The sequence below is a fragment of the Piliocolobus tephrosceles genome, chromosome 16 (genome assembly GCF_002776525.5).
Source record: "Piliocolobus tephrosceles isolate RC106 chromosome 16, ASM277652v3, whole genome shotgun sequence".
In the NCBI taxonomy this organism is placed as follows: domain Eukaryota; kingdom Metazoa; phylum Chordata; class Mammalia; order Primates; family Cercopithecidae; genus Piliocolobus; species Piliocolobus tephrosceles.
Window position 1 is genome coordinate 72,570,863 of NC_045449.1, and position 20,062 is coordinate 72,590,924.

Consider the following 20,062-nt stretch of genomic DNA (forward strand, 5'->3'; position numbering starts at 1 on the left):
GTCAGTGACAGCCAGTTCCGGGAGAAGGCCCCTCCAGAGGAGCTCTGCAGCAGCATCCCCACAAACACGTTCTTCCCAGCCTGGCCCTACAGGGGCAGCTTCCCTACAGGGGAAGGGGCATCGGCTGGCTACCATCCAGGGAGCAGTACCTCTAATTTAGGGCAATACTATAAATGGTGACTTTCCCATTTACATTCAAAACAGCATTAATGGGAGGGCAGAGGGAATCCTGTCCTGATCTTCCCCGAGGCTCTGGCTAAAAAGGGTCCTTCCCCATGGACCGTCTCCATGACACATGACGAACCCCTCCAGTGGAACTCCCAATTACTGTCAAACAAAAAAAGGTTAGGGAGGCCCATTGGTATAAGAAAAGAGCAGAGGGAGTGAGCTCATCTGGGGAGGGGGTGAGTTTATTACCGCAGATAGAACAGCACGTAGGCCTGCTGGTTCAGAACCACCTTGACGTTGCTGGAATGGACCAAGGAATCATTCATCTGGTACCACTGTCCATTGCTTGCCTGAAGCAGCCAAGGATTTTGCAGAAAACAAAACAATCAACAAGCATCCCATTATCCTCACTTTTTAAAAAGAGAATGAAAAATCTGCTACTTGCTATACTTCCAAATGCTATTAATAATCAACCATAACAACTTCCTACTAAAATGTGTAATATTTTCATAACTCAGAATGGGACCCCAAAGTGTGCTTTGAGTCCCAGTTCCTTCCTAGTGCCCCAACAGATAGCAACTGTCCCTTCTAAAGGACATTCAAGCAGTCTCATCACCATGGCCATCTCCCTCCTACATTTGGCTTTCACCAAGATTTTGCCAGGGTTCCAAGGATGGCACCAGAAGTGGCTGCCTCTTCTGTGTCTCACTGCAAGTCTGAGAACAGTAGGTTCTGGTGCAACACTTTTGTAAAGGCATCTTTTCACTCCACACACAGAGGCAACAATGAGGACTTGAATACAACTACAAAACATCACTACTTTTCACAAAGAAAGTGTTCTACAGAGGCCACATCTGGATGTGCATGGGTGCTGAAACCTGGCCCAGGAGGCAGCTGCACTGACACAAGCCTCTCACCTTCACATAGCAGTAATAGTGCCCGGCATGGCAGCTGTAGCCCGAGTGCACCAGGACAGCATAGAGTCCATACATGACAGGATCACCATTATTCTGGGACATATACGGACGTATGTTGAGGAATTCCGGATAGCCTACGTCCTGTTTGAAAAATCAAGGAAAAGGCAAATAAGATTCACTTTGAGAGTAAAGATCAATTTGCCCTTCCCATCCACAACCACACAAAATGCCCGACTTGGCTGGTCTTTAATAATTTGGGGGCCGGATGCAGTGGCTCATGCCTGTAATCCCAGCACTTTGGGAGGCCGAGGCAGGGGAATCACTTGAGGAGTTTAAGACCTGCCTGACCAATATAGCAAAACCCCACTTCTAATAAAAATACAAAAAATTAGCTGGGCATGGTGGTGCACTGCCTGTAATCCCAGCTACTCAGGAGGCTAAGGAATGAGAATCACTTCAACCCGGGAGGCGGAGGTTGCAGTGAGCTGAGATCGAGCCACTGCACTCAGCCTGTGTGACAGAGTGAGACTCTGTCTCAAAACTGCACTGCCACAAAAAAAGAAAAAAAAAAACAATTTGGGGCGACTGGGTGTGCAGCAACACTGTGCAGGAGCTCCCCCAGGCAATGATTAAAAACCAAGATGCTGGCCAGGCGCAGTGGCTCACGCCTGTAATCCCAGCACTTTGGGAGGCCAAGGTGGGTGGATCACAAGGTCAAGAGATTGAGACCATCCTGGCCAACATGGAGAAACCTTGTCTCTACTAAAAATACAAAAACTAGCCAGGTGTGTTGGCACATGCCTTGTAGTCCCAGCTACTTGGGAGGCTGAGGCAGCAGAGTTGTTTGAAACTGGGAGGTGGAGGTTACAGTGAGCTGAGATCGCACCGCTGCACTCCAGCCTGGCGACAGAGCGAGACTCCGTCTCAAAACAAACAAACAACAACAACAACAACAACAACAACAAAACACCAAGATGCTGAGAAGTGAGTCTTTTCAACAACAATACACCAAGATGCTGAGAAGTGAGTCTTTTCCAGTCAGCCTATGGGAAACTTTATTGTCCCATCAAGCGATGTAGAATCTGTTCTTGTCTTTGTCAAGCATCTACATTAGTTCTCTCACCACCTGCTTCCCAACGATCAAATGAGAAGAGTCACTCCTTTTCTTTCCCTCCACTCTACAGGAACATTGTTGGTAGGAGAAAAGGCAGAGAATGCTGGATTTTAGCTCTTCAGGAACAAAAGTGCTGAATTAACACAGCCAACTGCTACAGCAAGTTAGGCTTTCTTTTAATGAAGTGGATCAGAGGAAAGGTCATGTCAAAATGTGTTCCCAAAACTGACAATTTTTCATACAAAAAAAGATACGCATACATATATACATATATGCACACATATACAGACCTTATACATACATGCACACATATATACACATACATACATGTACACATATACACAAACATGCACACACGTATACATGCACACACATATGTGCATACACATACACGCATGCATGCATATATACATACATGTGCACATACACACACATATCCATACATGTACACATATACACATACATGCACACACATATATTCTTGGCAGTAATAGTGCCTGGCATGGCAGCTGCAGGCTGCGTGCACCAGGACAGCACGGAGCCCACACGACGGGATGGCCATCATTGTGGGGCTATACAGATGTGCGTTTAGGAACTCTAAAACATATAGACATACTTTTTTTTTTTTTTGAAACACAGTCTCGCTGTGTCGCCCAGGCTAGAGTGCAGTGGCACAACCATAGCTCTGTGTAACTTCGAATTCCTGGACTCAAGCAATCCTCCTATCTCTACCTCCGAAATAGCTGGGACTATAGGCACATGCCACCATGACTGGCTAATTAAAAAAAACGGTTTAGGCCAGGCGTGATGGCTCACACCTATAATCCCAACACTGTGGAAGGCCGAGGTGGGTGGATCACTTGAGGTCAGGAGTTCAAGACCAGCCTGGCCAACATGGTGGAACCCCGTTTCTACTAAAAATAAAAAATTTAGCCAGGCATGGTGGTGCACTCGTGGTCCCAGCTACTTGGGAGGCTGAGGTAGGAGAACCACTTGAACTTGGGAGCCTGGGTGACAGAGTGAGACTTCGTCTCAAAAAAAAAAAAAAAAAAAACTCAAAAATTTTTTTGTAGAGACAGGGTCTCGCTATGTTGCCCAGGCTGGTCTTAAACTCCCAGTCTCAAGCAATCCTTCCACCTCAGCCTCCCCAAGTGCTGAGATTAGAGGTATCAGCCATTGTGCCCAGCCTAAATCATTTTTTTAAACTGAGTTGTGGGATTTATAGAAATGCACAGATCTTCAGTATACAGATCAAAGAGTTTTGACAAGTATATACTGATGGACATGCAGAACATCAACTAGAAAATTCCCACATCCCAGTCACTGCCCCCATCTCAAATATCCACTGTTCTGATTTCTGTCATCATTAATTTTGCCTGTTCTTAAAACATCACATCCATCAGTCATGTGCCACATAACCATTTTTCAGTCAATGACAGACCATATATACAACAATGATCCCATAAGATTATAATTCGGCATCTTCACTGTACCTTCTCTGTGTTGAGATACACATATACTTCCCATTGTGTTGCAACTGCCTACAGTATTCAAGACAGGAACAGGCTGTGTAGGTTTGTGGCCTAGGAGCAAGGGGCTATACCATACAGCGGGCTCTGTCATCTACCTCTGTGTACGTGCACTCTATGATGTTCACACAGGGACAGAATTGCCTGGTGACATATTTCTTAAAACGTGCCCTTGTGGTTACACAACACGAGTCTACAACATAAAGAATCTGCAAACACATTTGGGAAATGCTGACCTAAGCAAGCCCCCTACCAATGAGGAACCGGAGGCTCAGCCTAGGGGCTCGTTCCAAACCGCATAACCAGGCTCTCAGAACAGAACTTGAGAATGTTATGAACTACAGCCATCAGCTGGGAGCAGTGGCTCAGGCCTGTTATCCCAGTACTTTAGGAGGCTGAGGCAGGTGGATAACCTGAGCTCAGGAGTTCGAGACCAGCCTGGCCAACATGGCGAAACCCCGTATCTACTAAAAATACAAAAATTGGCCAAGCGTGGTGGCAGGCGCTTTAATCCCAGCTACTCTGGAGGCTGAGGCAGGACAATCACTTGAACCCAGAAGGCGGAGATTGCGCCACTGCAATCCAGCCCGGGCAACAGAGCAAGACTCTGTCTCAAACAAAAAAAAAAAAAAAAGAAAAGAAAAGAAGAAACACGTTTTCTATTAAAATGCCACTATAGGCCAGGTATGGTGGCTTACACCTGTAATCCCAGCACTGTGAGAGGTCAAGGCAGGCAGGTCACTTGAGCCCAGGAGTTTGAGACCAGCTTGGGCAACACAGCAAGATCCTGTCTCTACAAAAAACTTTTTAAAAAATTAACCAGGCATGGTGACATGTGCCCACAGTCCCAGGTACTTAGAAGGCTAAGGCAGGGCTATCGCTTGAGCCTGGGAGGTCAAGACTGCAGTGAGCTGTGATTCCGCCACTGCACTCCAGCCCAGGTGACAGAGTGAGACCCTGTTTTAAAATAAAATTAAATTAAAAAAATAAAATGCCATCGTGTCAAAAGTAGTTTTTAAACTCCATATTCCATAAAAAGCCAGAGCATGCAATGGCACCTGTTCCAGACATCAACAGGACACAGACGATGCGAGTCCCACCACCCAGTGCTCATCACACTCATCTGGAGAACCCTGAGCGTCCCTGCCAGGACCAGCCCAAGCACAACCAGAAGCTGGGGTAAATCCAGTAAGACAGTGGCCCTGGAACTTGACTGTGTATAACAAGCATTCAGGGATTTTGCAAAAATGCAGATTCCTGGGCCCTATCCTCCAGAGACTCAAATTCACTAGCAATGGGATAGAGCCAGAAATGTCTATTTTTCTTTTTTTTGAGACAGAGTCTCGCTCTGTCGCCCAGGCTGGAGTGCAGTGGCACAATCTCAGTTCACTGCAACCTCCGCCTTCCAGGTTCAAGCCATTCTCCTGCCTCAGCCTCCTGAGTAGCTGGGACTACAGGGGCCCGCCACCTCGCCCGACTAATTCTTTGTATTTCTAGTAGAGACGAGGTTTCACCACGTTAGCCAGGATGGTCTCGATCTCCTGACCTCATGATCCGCCCGCCTCAGCCTCCCAAAATGCTGGGATTACAGAAGTGAGCCACCGCGCCCAGCCAGAAATGTCTATTTTTAAAAAGCATCCCAGGTCTCTTCACCTCTCTGTGCCTATTTTCCCGTCCTGGGCAATGGTGAAACTACAGCCCCTACTTCACAATATGTGTAGAACCTTTAGAACAGGGACAGGTACTATGTAAATGGCAGCTATCAAACTCATGGCTATCACTTTCTTTGTGTCATTCTGATGCCGACTGTGGCCCACGGAGCTGCCTGAGATGGCATTACGAGCGCTCACCTTGGTGATCTTCCCCCCGCTGAAGTTGGCAAAGCGCTTTAGGGAAAGGGTTAAGACATTGGATGTTCTGTGGATGGTGAAGCGCTTGCTGGCTGGAACCTTCTTCTTGCATCTGTGAAGAAGGTGATGAGAAAGATTAATTAACTGATTGATTCACGCTCTGAAAAATGTTGTCTTAATGCTAAGTTAACAGCAGCAACAACTGCTCTGTAATAACGGAATCTTCATCAACTAGATTTAAACCTTTTGCTCCCCTAAAAATCACATTAAGTATGCCTCAAGTAAAGGAAAGCTACCACAGGGAAACAAGACTATAGAAAGTGGGAAGATCCTAAAGCAAAAAAATAAAAGTAGTGTACCCACCAGGAGACTAAACAAGATACAGGAAAACAGGAAAAAGTTGCTTTGGGGCAACACAGGAAAGAGCAAATTAAAGCAGATGTGGCTAAGTGATAAAATGGGCAGGCAGGAAGTCAACGTAAGCAAAGCCAGAAGATGCGCAAACGCAGGGAGAGAAAACAGAGGCAGAGGCGTGCAGCTTGGAGAGCTGCAGGAAACAGACATAAAGAGGAGTAAAGCAGAATTAAGAATACATTCTTTAGTGCCTACAGCTTTACAACGACCTAGATACAAAGACATTCAGCTGCTGTAGTGGCACGATCCCAGCAGTAGTGGCACGATCCCAGCACTTTGGGAGGCCAAGGCAGGCGGATCACCTGAGTTCAGGAGTTTGAGACCAGCCTGGCCAACATGGTGAAACCCTATCACTACTAAAAATACAACAACAAAGTAAGAGTTCTATCTGCAGAAATGGAAAAACATCCAAAACCGGTTAAGTAAAAAATAAAAGCCACAGAAAACACTCCTCAAGAAGCCAGAGAGCAGCTGGCCGGGCACAGCCCCTTGGGTGGCCGCCCAGTGTGAGCCAGTGTGAATTGATGTGAGCTCGTGTTCTGCCGCGTCCTCTCGGTGTGGCCTCAGGCCTGGTCACTTCACTTCTCTGTGCCTCAGTTTCACCATCCCTGGCAACGGGAAACCACAGCCCCTACTGACAATACATGCAGCATCTTTAGAACAGGTACGGTGTAAACTGCAGCTATAAAAATCACAGCTATCGCTTCATGTGTGTTATTTAGAAGTGTGTGTTTTTAGGACATACATAGGTTCCTCAAGAAACACGAGCAGCGTCACCGCAAAGGAAGAGAGAGGGTGGGTACAGCACTGTCAGGTAAGGTGACTTATTTCTCATCTTGTGTCAGGCTTCCGCCACGAGCAACGTGAAACTTACTTAGCACACATGTAGGCATTCTCTCCACTCAGGACATCTGCTTTCACGAAAAGTTCAAGAGCACGCACAATATTTGCAGCTTGCTGAGGAGGACAAAAACAGGGAGTAAAATACACAGCAGAAGAAAAAGGCTGATTCAAGAAATGCCAAATTTAAGGTCTTTTTTAGGCTGAGGCAGCAAATCACAAAACTTGACTCGCATAAAAGTTTTCCCGCTAGCTGCCAGACTGGGACACCTTCTCCAGTGACAAGGAATGACAGCAGCCAGGAACAGCAGCTCACGCCTATAATCCCAGCACCCTGGGAGGCCGGGGCAGGAGGATCACTTGAGGCCAGGAGTTTGAGACCAGCCTGGACAACACAGCAAGACCCCCATCTCTACAAATAAATTTTAAAAATTAAGCAGGCGTGGTGATGCATGCCTGTAGTACCAGCGGTGTGGGAGGATCACTTAAGCCTAGAGGTTAAGACTACAGGGAGCTGTGATTGCACCACTGCACTCCTGCCTGGGCCACAGAATAAGACCCTGTCCCTCGAGCCCCCATAAAAAAGAAAAAAAGAAAAGAAAAGAAATGACAGCTGCAGGTCTGCCATGAATCAGTCACTTTTATCAGGATGGTCTTGCAGCTGGACCTGCTCTGGAGCTTGGGTTGGTCCAGCGCAGGCAGGCCGGCCTCCCGCAGACTGTAGCTGGAGCAGGGCGTGCGTGTAAAGCCAAGGCTGCTCTCCCAGGTGAGGCCCACAGAGCCACCAAGCTCCAAAGGCTGCACGCTGCCCACAGCACACAACATACTCTCCTCAAGCCCTGGGGACAGTGCTGTTCCTGTACATGCTTCAGGACACAAAACTCCATTTTACCATTTTTTTTCTTTAAATAAAACGATATGCATTGGAAAAACTCTAGAAAGAAACAGGTAAAGACAATGGTCTGTGCTTCAAGGCAGCAGGGAGCAAAGGAGTTTTCTCCCTATCTACTTTGATCTGATGCCTTCACTGTTCTGCTGGTTCTGTTTCACCCTCTGGCCTCACTCTCCTACTGCAAATGTGAAGGGCAGCGTAAGTCTGTACCCGGATCTCCAGCGCGACGTCCAAGTAGGGGTCGTAGGTGTCTGAGACGCTCTTGCACATGGAGCACTTCACTGCAACAGAACAGAGGCAGTGGAGCAGGGGCGGCCTGGCAGAGGCACTCCCAGCTCCCAAGACCGAGACCCGGCAGGGAGGCAGACTCTCAGCAGGGCTTTGGCCAAAAATGAGATTCCCACGAGTCTCTGAAGAATCCTGGTGTCTGGACAGCAAGCTCTCCTTCCCCACTGAAGTTCACAGAGATGGATGTCAATGCCTTTGCACTCACAGGACCCTCTCTGCCTGGACTGGCAACCACCACGTGCGGTGCTGTTCTGCTGAGGGAGAGCGGAGGGAAGACCGCCTGCTCCCTATGTGCGTGCACAGCACTTCTCTCGGACTTCCTCATGGGAATATACACACACATGCACATATATATACATATATATATTTTTTTTTGTTTTGTTTTTTGAGATAGAGTCTTGCTCTGTCTCCCAGGGTGGAGTGCAGTGGTAGAATCTTGGCTCACTGCAAACTCCACCTCCTGGGTTCAAGCAATTCTCCTGACTCAGCCTCCCAAGTAGCTGGGATTGCAGGCATGCACCACCGCGCCTGCCTAATTTTTGTATTTTTAGTAGAGACAGGGTTTCACCATGTTGGCCATGGCTGGCCAGGCTGGCCTCGAACTCCTGACCTCAGGTGATCCTCCTGCCTCAGCTTTCCAAAGTGCTAGGATTACAGGCAAGAGCCACCACGTGCGGCCCTCATGGGAATATTCTTTTTTTTTTTTTTTTTTTGAGACGGAGTCTTGCTCTGTCGCCTGGGCTGGAGTGCAGTGGCCGGATCTCAGCTCACTGCAAGCTCCGCCTCCCGGGTTTACGCCATTCTCCTGCCTCAGCCTCCCGAGTAGCTGGGACTACAGGCGCCAGCCACCTAGCCCGGCTAGCTTTTTGTATTTTTCAGTAGAGACGGGGTTTCACTGTGTTAGCCAGGATGGTCTCAAACTCCTGACCTCGTGATCCGCCCGTCTCGGCCTCCCAAAGTGCTGGGATTACAGGCTTGAGCCACCGCGCCCGGCCCTCATGGGAATATTCTAACAACCGCTCCAGTGGCCAGGTGGGCCAAGGGTCTCAGAGGAAACCATGGCTCAAGACCTCAGAGACTGACCTGCACAGTGAGGAGAGCCCCAGCCTGCATTCCAAGACTTAGGGTTTCCTGGGTTCATGTTCTAATCCTGGCAAGAAGCAGTAGAACAAATGTCTCCACTTACCACGTGATCTGAGATACCCTCCAAAAATCTGATGGACCAAGGTAGTAGCCTGCGTTTGACGATCCAACCTGAAAAGGAGGCCACAGCCTTTAAGAGAAGGACTCGGCGTGATGACACGAGGGATGGCCCCATCCCAGCACCCCCATGCCCACCAATCACCAGCTCAGGTGAGGCTGGGAAACCCCACCCCCTACCCGAGTCACCACAGACCCTCAACCTCCATCATCAGCCCAGCGGCCTGGCCGTCTCTGCAGAGCTCTGACCTCCTCAGGGACCCACTCCCCACAGTAGCCATTTCAAGCCTTCACAATGCCCACCGCCACCCACCTCACAGAAAATAAAAGCCCTGAGAAACGTACGTGTATCCTCACCCATTGTTGCCTTTTTTTTTTTTTGGTCTCAATAAAAAGTAAGTACCCAAATCTGGAGTGAGATGGGAGGCCAAACACCCCCCCGAGCTGGGGCGCCCACCCCTCCATTTCTCTGCTGGCCATCAGACGGCTGGTCCCCAATCTGGGAAGAGGGGTGGAGGTGGGGACAGAGGCACAAACAGGACCAAAACTCCCCGGCTCTGTGCCCTTTTCAGAGAGGACAGCAGAGTCAGCCGTAGGCTTCAGGGTCGGAGCCCTGCACTCACTCATGCCCCCACACCGCTCACTAACTGGGATGTGAGGCAATCCGAGCTGGGGGGCCTCTTCTCACCCAGCCCCAGGGCTGCCCGGTGCCTCCCACGCCTATGTAGCCATATGGTAGCTACTCACGCTGGGAAGATTCTGAAACAATACACCACATCCAGTTTCTGCTCCTGGTTCTACTTGCAACCCACTGCATCTGGTCCTGACTCACTGCTCTGGAACTGCCTTCCTCAGAGTCGCCCAAGGCCTCCAGGCATGAGGCCAGCTGGGTCTGCAGGCCCTTTACTAGGAGGCTGCGCAGTGTGCCCGTACACCCACTCCCTCCAGATGAGCTTCCCCTCTCTCCAGGCTCTCCAGCCCCGTCGCCCCAGCTGCTTCCCCAACGCCTCACTGGCACAAAGCAGGGCTGTTTCCAGGGCTCCCTCCACATTTCCCATGGCCACCCAGACCATTCCACACCGGCAAGCCACACCCCCCCCCCCCCCCCCCCCCAACACGTCCACCTCAGCCTCTCATCTGGCCCGTGAGACTATTTACCATCGCACTTCCTGGACTCTGGGAGCTCTGAAATATTTGGGGGACCAATACAGGATCACTCAACTTTTATTCTGCAAAGTTAGAAAATGAAAAAATCAACTGCCACCACCTACTTTCCCACCATTCTTCAAAAGTGACCTTTTAACTGCAAACACTAGCAAGGACGGAATCTCTGCATGAACTGAGAACTGTGGGTAGCTGCGTGTGATGGTGGCTGCCAAAATCCAGACCACCCCCACAACCCCTCCGTCGTCTAGAAGCCCACAAGCACCAGAGCCCACAGGGCCTCAAGGAGTCCCCTCTTGCATAACCCAAAGCAGAGGTAGCACAACCATCACCTGACCCAGGAGGAGGAAAGCCAAGCTGAGTGGCAGCTCCCACAGGCACCCCATCCCACAGGCACCCCACTGAGCCTGGGGAGAAAGGGCAGTGGGGAACAACTGAGCAAGAAGGGAGGAGGGGGCAGGAGGTGGCCCGAGAGCCACCGCAAATCACGGCTGCAAGGGGTGTCCTGGAGAGGAGCGCTGAATATGGGGTCTCACAGGCGTGCAGCTGGAGTGGCAGTCTCCACAGGCATGGGCTGTCAGGGGCAGAAGGCAAAAAGGCAGGTAGGTGTCCTTAGAAGGGCAGTGAAGGGCAAGAGAGGCAAAAGGGGAAACAGGTTCCTGAAAAAAACTCAAAACTATCCTAGACTATCAACCCTTCTGCCGCCAGAGGAAAAGCCGACCATTAAAGTGCCCTGCACGCTGCAGACAGAGGAGGCACTCTGGATTACGAAATCTTGAAAAGCAGCAGACCCACAAGATAAATGAAAGCAGGCCCCGTCTACGCAAAGTGCTTCAAGCACAAAGCAGCAATGAACAAGAATCAGAACACCTCATGGAATGCAAACTAGCTCCAGAAAACAGGCATGACACTGAAGACACAGCCACCAAAACTCCAAGCTGAACATCCTCAACACAGTGAGAGTGGCCTCATTTCTGGAACCAGAGTGCCATACACAGCTGCCCTCCTGGAGGAACTTATGAGAGGACGGGCTTCACCTAGCCAGGAGCACGCCAGAGGTGCCACTGGAGGGTGGGCAATGAGCAATGGGAAGATGTAACCATAACCTAAGGCTGGGCAAAAAAAAGGTACCACCTTATAGGTGCCAACAACAACAAAAAAGAAATCATGCACACTAAAATGGCAAGAGAGAAGAGCGTAAAAGCGGTAGGAAGTAAAGGGCACCACGTGGACTGCCAAACCAGACAGTGAGGAGTGGGAAAACGGGACCAGGTGCATTTCAAAAGGGCGTATGAAACAGCAGGTAGGGTGGAGCGTGCCTGCAGTTCCAGTCACCGGGAGGGAGGATTGCTTGAGTCCAAGAGGTAGAGCCTGCCGAGCGGAGATCGCACCACTGCACTCCAGCCTGGGAGACAGAGCCAGGCCCTGTCTCAAAAACAATGGCTTAGGTACAAAGGTAGCCATTAAAGCAAAAACGCATATCTTCCTAATATCCCAAGAAATTTGATGAATAAAGAAAAATCAGCCGGGCACAGTGGCTCAAACCTGTAATCCCAACACTTTGGGAGGCCGAGGTGGGCAGATCATGAGGTCAGGAGATCGAGACCATCCTGCCTAACACGATGAAACCCCCGTCTGTACTAAAAATACCAAACATTAGCCGGGCGTGGTGGCGGGCGCCTGTAGTCCCAGCTACTCGGGAGGCTGAGGCAGGAGAATGGCATGAATCCGGGAGGCGGAGCTTGCAATGAGCCGAGATCGCACCACTGCACTCCAGCCTGGGCGACAGAGTGAGACTCCATCTCAAAAAAAAAAAAAAAAAAATCTGAGAAATAAGCACAGTAAATATGCTACCTATAATTACTATAAAATACACAAATACAACACAATTCAGACCAAATTTTTCAGTCATAACAGGAAATGTGAAGGGACTTAACCTGCCTATTAAGAGATGGTCAATTTCACTTACAAAACAAGACCAAACCTTAAGAACGCCTCTAAGGGAGGGTTTGGAAAGTGACAGCAAGGGGCCAGTGGAAACCCTGCACAGCAGGGGCCGCAGCATGATGCTGGCCAGGGCGGAATTCAGAACAAAGCCACTCCATGTGACAAGCGAAGACACTCAGAACACTAAAAGCAACGATCCTCAATGAAGACATGACCGTTACAAACATCTCACCACAATCACCTGTATAGAGTAAAACTAGAGGAGATGCAAGGAGACAGACACCACCAGAATTCCAATAATCATGGACTTAACACACTATTACAAACAGATGAAGGAGACAAGAGCACATGGACGGAGAAAATGAAAACAGCATCATCAATAGACCCATCTACAGACAGAGGAGCAAACCAACACCCCGGCGGTCTGAGCACCCACCATCAAGTATGCAGGAAACATTCACAAACGCTGGTCACCTGTCATCACAGAGAAAACAACAGGAAGTTCCATGAAGTAGAAATATTATCAACACACTCTGATCATAACGCAAGTAACATCAAAAGTCATTTACAGAAGCAAAAGATGAAAAGGCCCCTCCACCTGCAAATTCAATGGAATAATTTGCTTTATGAGAAGCTCACCGTTGGTGTCATGCTTATTTTTTCTCCACATTTCACTGCAGATCAGTGAAAGCTCTCTCATGGACCGGTATCTGGTGAGCCTTCATCTCTCCCCTGGCAATGCCGGCCACCTGACACCTGGCCTCCCTCTTCTTTCCACCAATCCTGGTACCCACGAATGGCTCACCACCTCCCACCCCAATGCCCAGACCACAGACCTGCATTCCTCCCATCCCACAGCCCCAAATCCAAACCGTCATTCATTCTACCTCCCATCCCACTCCTCACGAATTTCTTCCAGCTGCAGACTCTGGTTAACTGAACCCACAGAAGCCCAAGAGTCAGTTTCTGTCCTAAGAGCGCTCCAGGTGGCTGCACCCTGTGCCCAGAGCCAGGGCCCCTGCTATAGGCTCACTGCATTCCCCCTGCAGGTGCTGGGGACACCGCAGCCCTCCTCCTGGGGATACCCACTTGCCTTTGCAGGCCCTCAGGGGTCACTTCTCCCAGGAAGCCGCCTCTGGGTGAGGTCATCTCCTCTATCACAGCACTTCCCACACATCACTGCAAATGCTGCTGGGGTCCCGTCTTCCCCAATTACACCATGGGCTTCACAGACTCCAGGGCCATGGCTTCTACCTCTCAGTTCTCAGTGCTAGATATGGGGCCCAGCACACAGGGAACAGCAGTTCAATTATCCAGTTCACTGAAGGGCAGACCCAGGATCATATAGGGAGCAGGGAGGCTTGAGCCCCTTCAGGGGAAAGGGAAGAACACGTGACCAAACCCTCAGAAGAGACAAAAAGCATCCTAGGAATGCAGTGAAAGTTGCCTTCATATAAATGATTTAAGTAAGTTTTCTTAAGCCAGGAATGGTGGCTCATGCCTTTAACCCCAGCACTGAGAGGCCAGGGAGGGCAGATCACTTGAGGTCAGGAGTTGGAGACTAGCCTGGCCAACAAGGCAAAACCCCGTCTCTACTAATAATACAAAAATTAGCCAGGCACAGTGGTGTGGGGCCAGCTAGTGCACTCCAGTCTGGGTGACAGAGCAAGAGTCCTGTCTCAAAAAAAGTTTCATTCTCTAAGTCTTATTTACGTAAGAATATCATCCACTGAGGCCGGTGGTTTTGCCATTTCACTCACTCATTGCTACAACTCAACTTCTCTAAAGAACATTCTAGGTATACTTCCTAAACTATTTAAAGTATTTCTATGATCCTAAGCTGAGGCAATAAAAGGAAGTCCTGAGCATTTCCTGCCTGTTTTCTTTGGTCTGAACCTATGAACTCAGGAATGCCACAAAGACAATTTGTGATGGCGACCATTACATATAAGGGCATTTGTGGTGCCAAACAACTGCCTGGCACCACACCAGTGTGAATAAGAAACGGCAGCCAGGCACAGTCAGATCCTAAGTTATAAACTGCCTCATGTTAAAGCTCCGTTTGTACATATACATGTATGTATAAATTATACTGCAGATACCTAATTCCTACCACCCCATCTTCTTTTTAAAAACAACATGATTGGCCGGGCGCGGTGGCTCAAGCCTGTAATCCCAGCACTTTGGGAGGCCGAGACGGGCGGATCACGAGGTCAGGAGATCGAGACCATCCTGGCTAACACGGTGAAACCCTCTCTCTACTAAAAAGAAAATACAAAAAACTAGCCGGGCGTGGTGACAGGTGCCTGTAGTCCCAGCTACTCGGGAGGCTGAGGCAGGAGAATAGCGGGAGCCCGGGAGGCGGAGCTTGCAGTGAGCTGAGATCCGGCCACTGCACTCCAGCCTGGGCGACAGAGCGAGACTCTGTCTCAAAAATAAATAAATAAATAAATAAATAAAAACAACATGATTTTTAAGAGACTGGAAAAGTCCATGGTAATAACTGAACACCCCTAAGAAGGTCTGCTAACGTATTTCCCCTTAACTGAACTGCTGAGACACAGCTACTGCCACCACCACAGCCACCCGATCCTACCAAGCCGCCCGGGATCAGGAGGACGTAGCCGGAGTCAGCCCTTTCCTAGGAAGCAAGGGCAATCCCCTATTTGGGCTCCAGCAGGCTGAGTACCCAGAGGCAAATTCTGCCACATCTACCCGAGGGCAGCCTGGGTAGAAAGTAGCCAGGCTGGCTGTTGCCCTAGGAATGTTCTGCTGCCACCATGTAGAAAAGGCGTCCAAAGCCCGGGGAAGGCAAGTGGGGAAGCACGCACTTGGCGCAGCCATTCAGGCAGGCCTTCTGCATGGCATCGATGGTGTACCGCAGGAACTCATGCGCGTCCTCCTGGTTCCCAAAGCGGAAGTGCCGGGCGATCTCTAAAAGAGGAAGAGGAAGAAACAGGGAGGGAAGAGCTCATGTCTTCTCGTCAAACAGCCTGGGGCTGCTTTCCCGAGTATCCATTCCTGGCTGTTACAAGGGGAAACTACTGCAACTTTTCAAAGGAACAAGTTAGGAAAACAAGAGCTCTACATGGATTTTCTATATCCCAATCACAATTCATCATGGCAACTACTTTCTCAGTAAGATCTGAGGCTTGAACCTTCACTACTTCACAGACAAGGAAGAACATCAAGCCCACAAAAATGTAAAATGCCGGCTGGGTGAGGTGGCTCCCGCCTGTCACTCTAACACTTCAGGAGGCTGGGGTGGGAGGATCACTTGAGCCCAGGAATTCGAGAGCAGCCTGGGCAACATAGGGAGACTTCATCTCTACAAAAATAAAAAATAAAAAAATTAGCCAGGCATGATGGCATGTGCCTGTAGTCCCAGCTACTTGGGGGGCTGAGGCAGGAGGATGGGTTGAGCCTGGGAGGTTAAGGCTGCAGTAAGCTATGATCTCACCACTGCACTCACAAGCTTGGGCAACAAAGCAAGACTCTTATCTCAGAAAGAAAAAGAATAAAAAATGTAAAATCTGGCTGGGTGCAATGGCTTATGCCTGTAATCCCAACACTTTGGAAGGCCAAGGCAGGAGAACCGCTTGGAGCGGGGAGTTGGAGACCAGCCTGCACAACATGGCCAGACCCCGTCTCTACAAACAATACAAAAACAGCCAAGTATGGTGCACCTACAATCCCAGCTACTCAGAAGGCCAAGGCCGACTGCTTGAGCCCAAGAGTTTGAGGCTGCAGTGAGCTGTGAATGCACCACTGTCCTCCAGCCTGTGTAAGAGCAAAACCCTAGGCCGGGCATGGTGGCTCACACCTGTAATCCCAGCACTTTGAGTGGCCGAGGTAGGCGAACTGCCTGAGCTCAGGAGTTTGAGACCAGCCTGGGCAACACGGTGAAACCCCGTCTCTACTAAAAATACAAAATTTAGCTGGGCGTGGTGGCGCGCGCCTGTAGTCCCAGATACTCAGGAGGCTGAGGCAGGAGAATTGCTTGAACCCTGGAGGCAGAGGTTGCAGTGAGCTGAGATCACGTCACTGCACTCGAGCCAGGCAACAGAGGGAGACCCCATCCCAAAAAAAAAAAAAAAAAAAAAAGCAAAACCCTGTCTCAAACAAAAGAATGTAAAATCCACTGAGCATCTCTGTAAAAGCCAATATAAAACACAGGTGAAGAAGTATTTCATAGTGCTACAATTTACACAGGCTTCAAAAACCGGTCATAGGCCTCTTCTTTCTGCCAAGTGAATGGGAATGAGACTTTTTTATAGGCTAGGCAACTGATTCCTGATATTCAGAAAGGAATTGGTACATTCCTCAGCCATTCTTCCTCCCACTGCTCCCTCAGGCTCACTCGCCTGCCCCAAAGACACAGCAGCCCCACCACCTGGCCAGAGGAAAAGCTACCTGTCCTGACCTGCCCCCACTGACAGGCTTCCCCACTGACCCCAGCCCAAGTCTCTAAACTGCTATTCTTTGAGTCTGTGCCGCCACATGCGGGGCTGTTAGCACAGAGGGATTCCCAAGACGTCATCCATGACTCACTCTTCTCTCCCTTCTACCAACTCCCCAGCACCTCCTACAGGGCGAGCACTTAGCAGGCCTTCAGTAACAGATGGAGAATGGCACAGTGGCTCGTGTCTGTAATCCCAACACTTTGGGAGGTCAAAGTGGAAGGACAGCTTAAGGTCAGGAATTTAAGACGAGCCTGGGCAACATAGCGAGAACCCCGTCTCTACAAAAAATTAAAAAATAAAAAAACCACAAAAATTTTAACATGGATTGATGCTTACTTTTCAGGTCTCGGATGAAGGAGACGGGCTTGATGGCGTTGCCGCTGTTGGCGAAGGCCTGGACGATGTGGTTCTGCATGACACACAGCATGCAGAAGCTTCCCTGGTGGCCTGCCAGCATGGAAGGAGGAGCAATTTTAAGACAAGAGCTTTCAAAAAACTCACGGTGAGGTCCCCACCCCAAACGTAACACAGACAGAAACATAAGCAGGTAAGAGCAAACCAGGCTGTGAGAGAATGGATGAGCCAGAGATCCCAGACCTCTGCTGCCTGCGTGACCACCAAGGAAGTGTTTTTCTCTGCTGGATGGTGTTTGGAAGCTATGATCCATCCAAAGCTGAAACTCTTAACCGCCTCACAACATCACCCCATGTTAACGCTGACCTGTGCATGATTCTTTTCACATTTCATTAGTATTATTTACTTATAAAAAGACTAAGGCAGGTTTTCAAAATGAAGCTTAAAAGATGTCTTCTCGAATTTCTAAGTTGCATCACATGGTCAATAGGCTAAAATATTTTAGGGCTGACAGCCCCTTAGTCCCTCAGACATGGGACCATCTGTTCCACTGCTTCTAGTAAACACCACGCTAGGATATATCTGGGGTTGAAAATGTTTTCTGGGAAGATCCAGATAGCAAATCCTTTCTGATCTGAGGACTATACAGTCTAGTCACAACTATGCCCCTGCATTACAGAGAAAGCAGCCGCAGACAATATGTGAACAACGGGGTATGAACGTGTTCAATAAAACTTTATTTGCACACACAGACAGTAGGCCAGATGAGCCTGCCCACCACTGCTCTACATAAAATGCCTCACTAGACATTAGGCTAGACAGTGGTGCTGTTTTTTTTTTTTTTTTTTTTGAGACAGAGTCTCACTGTCACCCAGGCTGGAGTGCAGTGGCATAATCTCGGCTCACTGCAACCTCCGCCTGCCGGGTTTAAGCATTTCTCCTGCCTCAGCCTCTTGAGTAGCTGGGACTAAAGGTGCGTGCCACCATGCCAGGCTAATTTTTTGTATTTTAATAGAGACGGAGTTTCACCATGCTGGCCTAGCTGGTCTCAAACTCCTGACCTCATGATCTGCCTGCCTGTAATACCAGCACTTTGGGAGGCCGAGGCGGGCGGATCACGAGGTCAGGAGTACGAGACTAGCCTGGCCAATATGGTGAAATCCCGTCTCTATTAAAAATACAAAATCAGCCAGGCATGGTGGCACGCACCTGCAGTCCCAGCTACTGAGGAAGCTGAGGCGGGAGACTCACTTGAACCCAGGAGGTAGAGGTTACAGTGAGCAGAGATCGTACCACCGCACTCCAGCCTGGGTGACAGAATGAGACTCCGTCTCCAAAAAAACCCCACAACATGCTGCTTCATCTCAACAATGTGCACTATGTCTTGATAATTAACCTTTGCTGCTATGAAGCCATTGCAATTAGCAAGACCTTTACAAACACTTCCCACTGCATGGCCATCTTGCGTCCTTTTTTTTAATTTGTTTTTTCTGAGATGGAATCTTGTTCTGTTGCCCAGGCTAATGTGCAGTGGCGTGATCTCAGCTCACTGCAACCTCTGCCTCTTGGGTTCAAGCAATTCTCCTGCCTCAGCCTCTCAAGTAGCTGGGATTACAGGTGCGTGCCAACACGCCCAGCTAATTTTTTTGTTTGTTTTGAGACAGAGTTTTGCTCTTGTTGTTCAGGCTGGAGTACAATGGCGAGATCTTGGCTCACTGCAACCTCCGCCTCCCAGGTACAAGCCATTCTCCTGTCTCAGTCTCCCAAGTAGCTCGGACTACAGGCGTACACCACCACACCCAGCTAATTTTTTGTATTTAGTAGAGAAGGGGTTTCACCATGTTAGCCAGGCTGGTCATGAACTCCTGACCTCGTGATCCGCCCGTCTTGGCCTCCCAAAGTGCTGGGATTACAGGTGTGAGCCACCGCGCCCGGCCAGTAGCAGTCACTTACTTCTACAGCGCTCCCTGTTTGCCGGCTGCTACTCCAGGCACTTGACTCACTCAGAATTCATCTGAACCTCTGGCCGGGTGCGGTGGCTCAAGCCTGTAATCCCAGCACTTTGGGAGGCCGAGACGGGCGGATCACGAGGTTAGGAGATGGACACCATCCTGGCTAACACGGTGAAACCCCGTCTCTACTAAAAAATACAAAAAACTTATCCGGGCAAGGTGGCGGGCGCCTGTAGTCCCAGCTACTCCAGAGGCTGAGGCAGGAGAATGGCGTGAACCCGGGAGGCAGAGCTTGCAGTGAGCTGAGATCCGGCCACTGCACTCCAGCCTGCGCGACAGAGCAAGACTCCGTCTCAAAAAAAAAAAAAAAAAAAGGGAATTCATCTGAGCCTCACAAAACTCTGTAAGGAAGACAGTCTCGCTCTTCCACAGACCAGGGGCATTCTCAAAAACTCAGTAACTAAGGGGCAAAGCTGGAAAGCAAACCCTAAAGGCCAGGCTCCGGAGCTGTGCTTTCAACTGCTCTGCTCCCTCCAGAATCCTGCCTGGAGACTTTCTGCGACAAAAACATCCTGCATTCCTAGGATAAACATAAGTTGCTTACAGTTTTTTAGAAACTGTGTCATTTGGGGCCAGGCGCGATGGCTCACACCTGTTAAGCCCAGCACTTTGGGAGGCCGAGGCAGGGGGATCACAAGGTTAGGAGCTCAAGACCATCCTGGCTAACACGGTGAAACCCCTGGGCATGGTGACGGGCACCTGTAGTCCTAGTTACTCAGGAGGCTGAGTCAGGAGAATGGCGTGAACCCAGGAGGCGGAGCTTGCGGTGAGCCAAGATTGCACCACTGCACTCCAGCCTGGGCAACAGAGCAAGACTCCATCTCAAAAAACGAAAAAAGAAACTGTGTTATTTGGTAGTATTTTCCTACAATTCTTATATCTATGTTTGTGAAGAAGTCATGGTTATCCA

General features: G+C 49.6%; 1 protein-coding gene across 4 annotated transcripts in view; it reads right to left on the reverse strand.

Moving 5' to 3' along the window:
• USP36 (ubiquitin specific peptidase 36) overlaps window positions 1-20,062 on the reverse strand; it is a 44,694-nt gene that overhangs the window by 16,971 nt on the left and 7,661 nt on the right. For 3 of the 4 annotated variants that reach the window (XM_023211650.2, XM_023211649.2, XM_023211651.2), the window contains exons 5-12: window positions 17,123-17,233; window positions 15,155-15,257; window positions 9,199-9,266; window positions 7,935-8,005; window positions 6,867-6,949; window positions 5,579-5,690; window positions 1,086-1,226; window positions 418-518 (exon numbers count right to left, since the gene is read on the reverse strand). In XM_023211650.2, the coding sequence (XP_023067418.2) occupies window positions 418-518; window positions 1,086-1,226; window positions 5,579-5,690; window positions 6,867-6,949; window positions 7,935-8,005; window positions 9,199-9,266; window positions 15,155-15,257; window positions 17,123-17,233 (790 nt within the window). Of the gene's footprint in view, window positions 1-417; window positions 519-1,085; window positions 1,227-5,578; window positions 5,691-6,866; window positions 6,950-7,934; window positions 8,006-9,198; window positions 9,267-13,416; window positions 13,538-15,154; window positions 15,258-17,122; window positions 17,234-20,062 lie in introns of those variants that run through there. The other variant, XM_023211652.3, reaches the window with a different exon arrangement.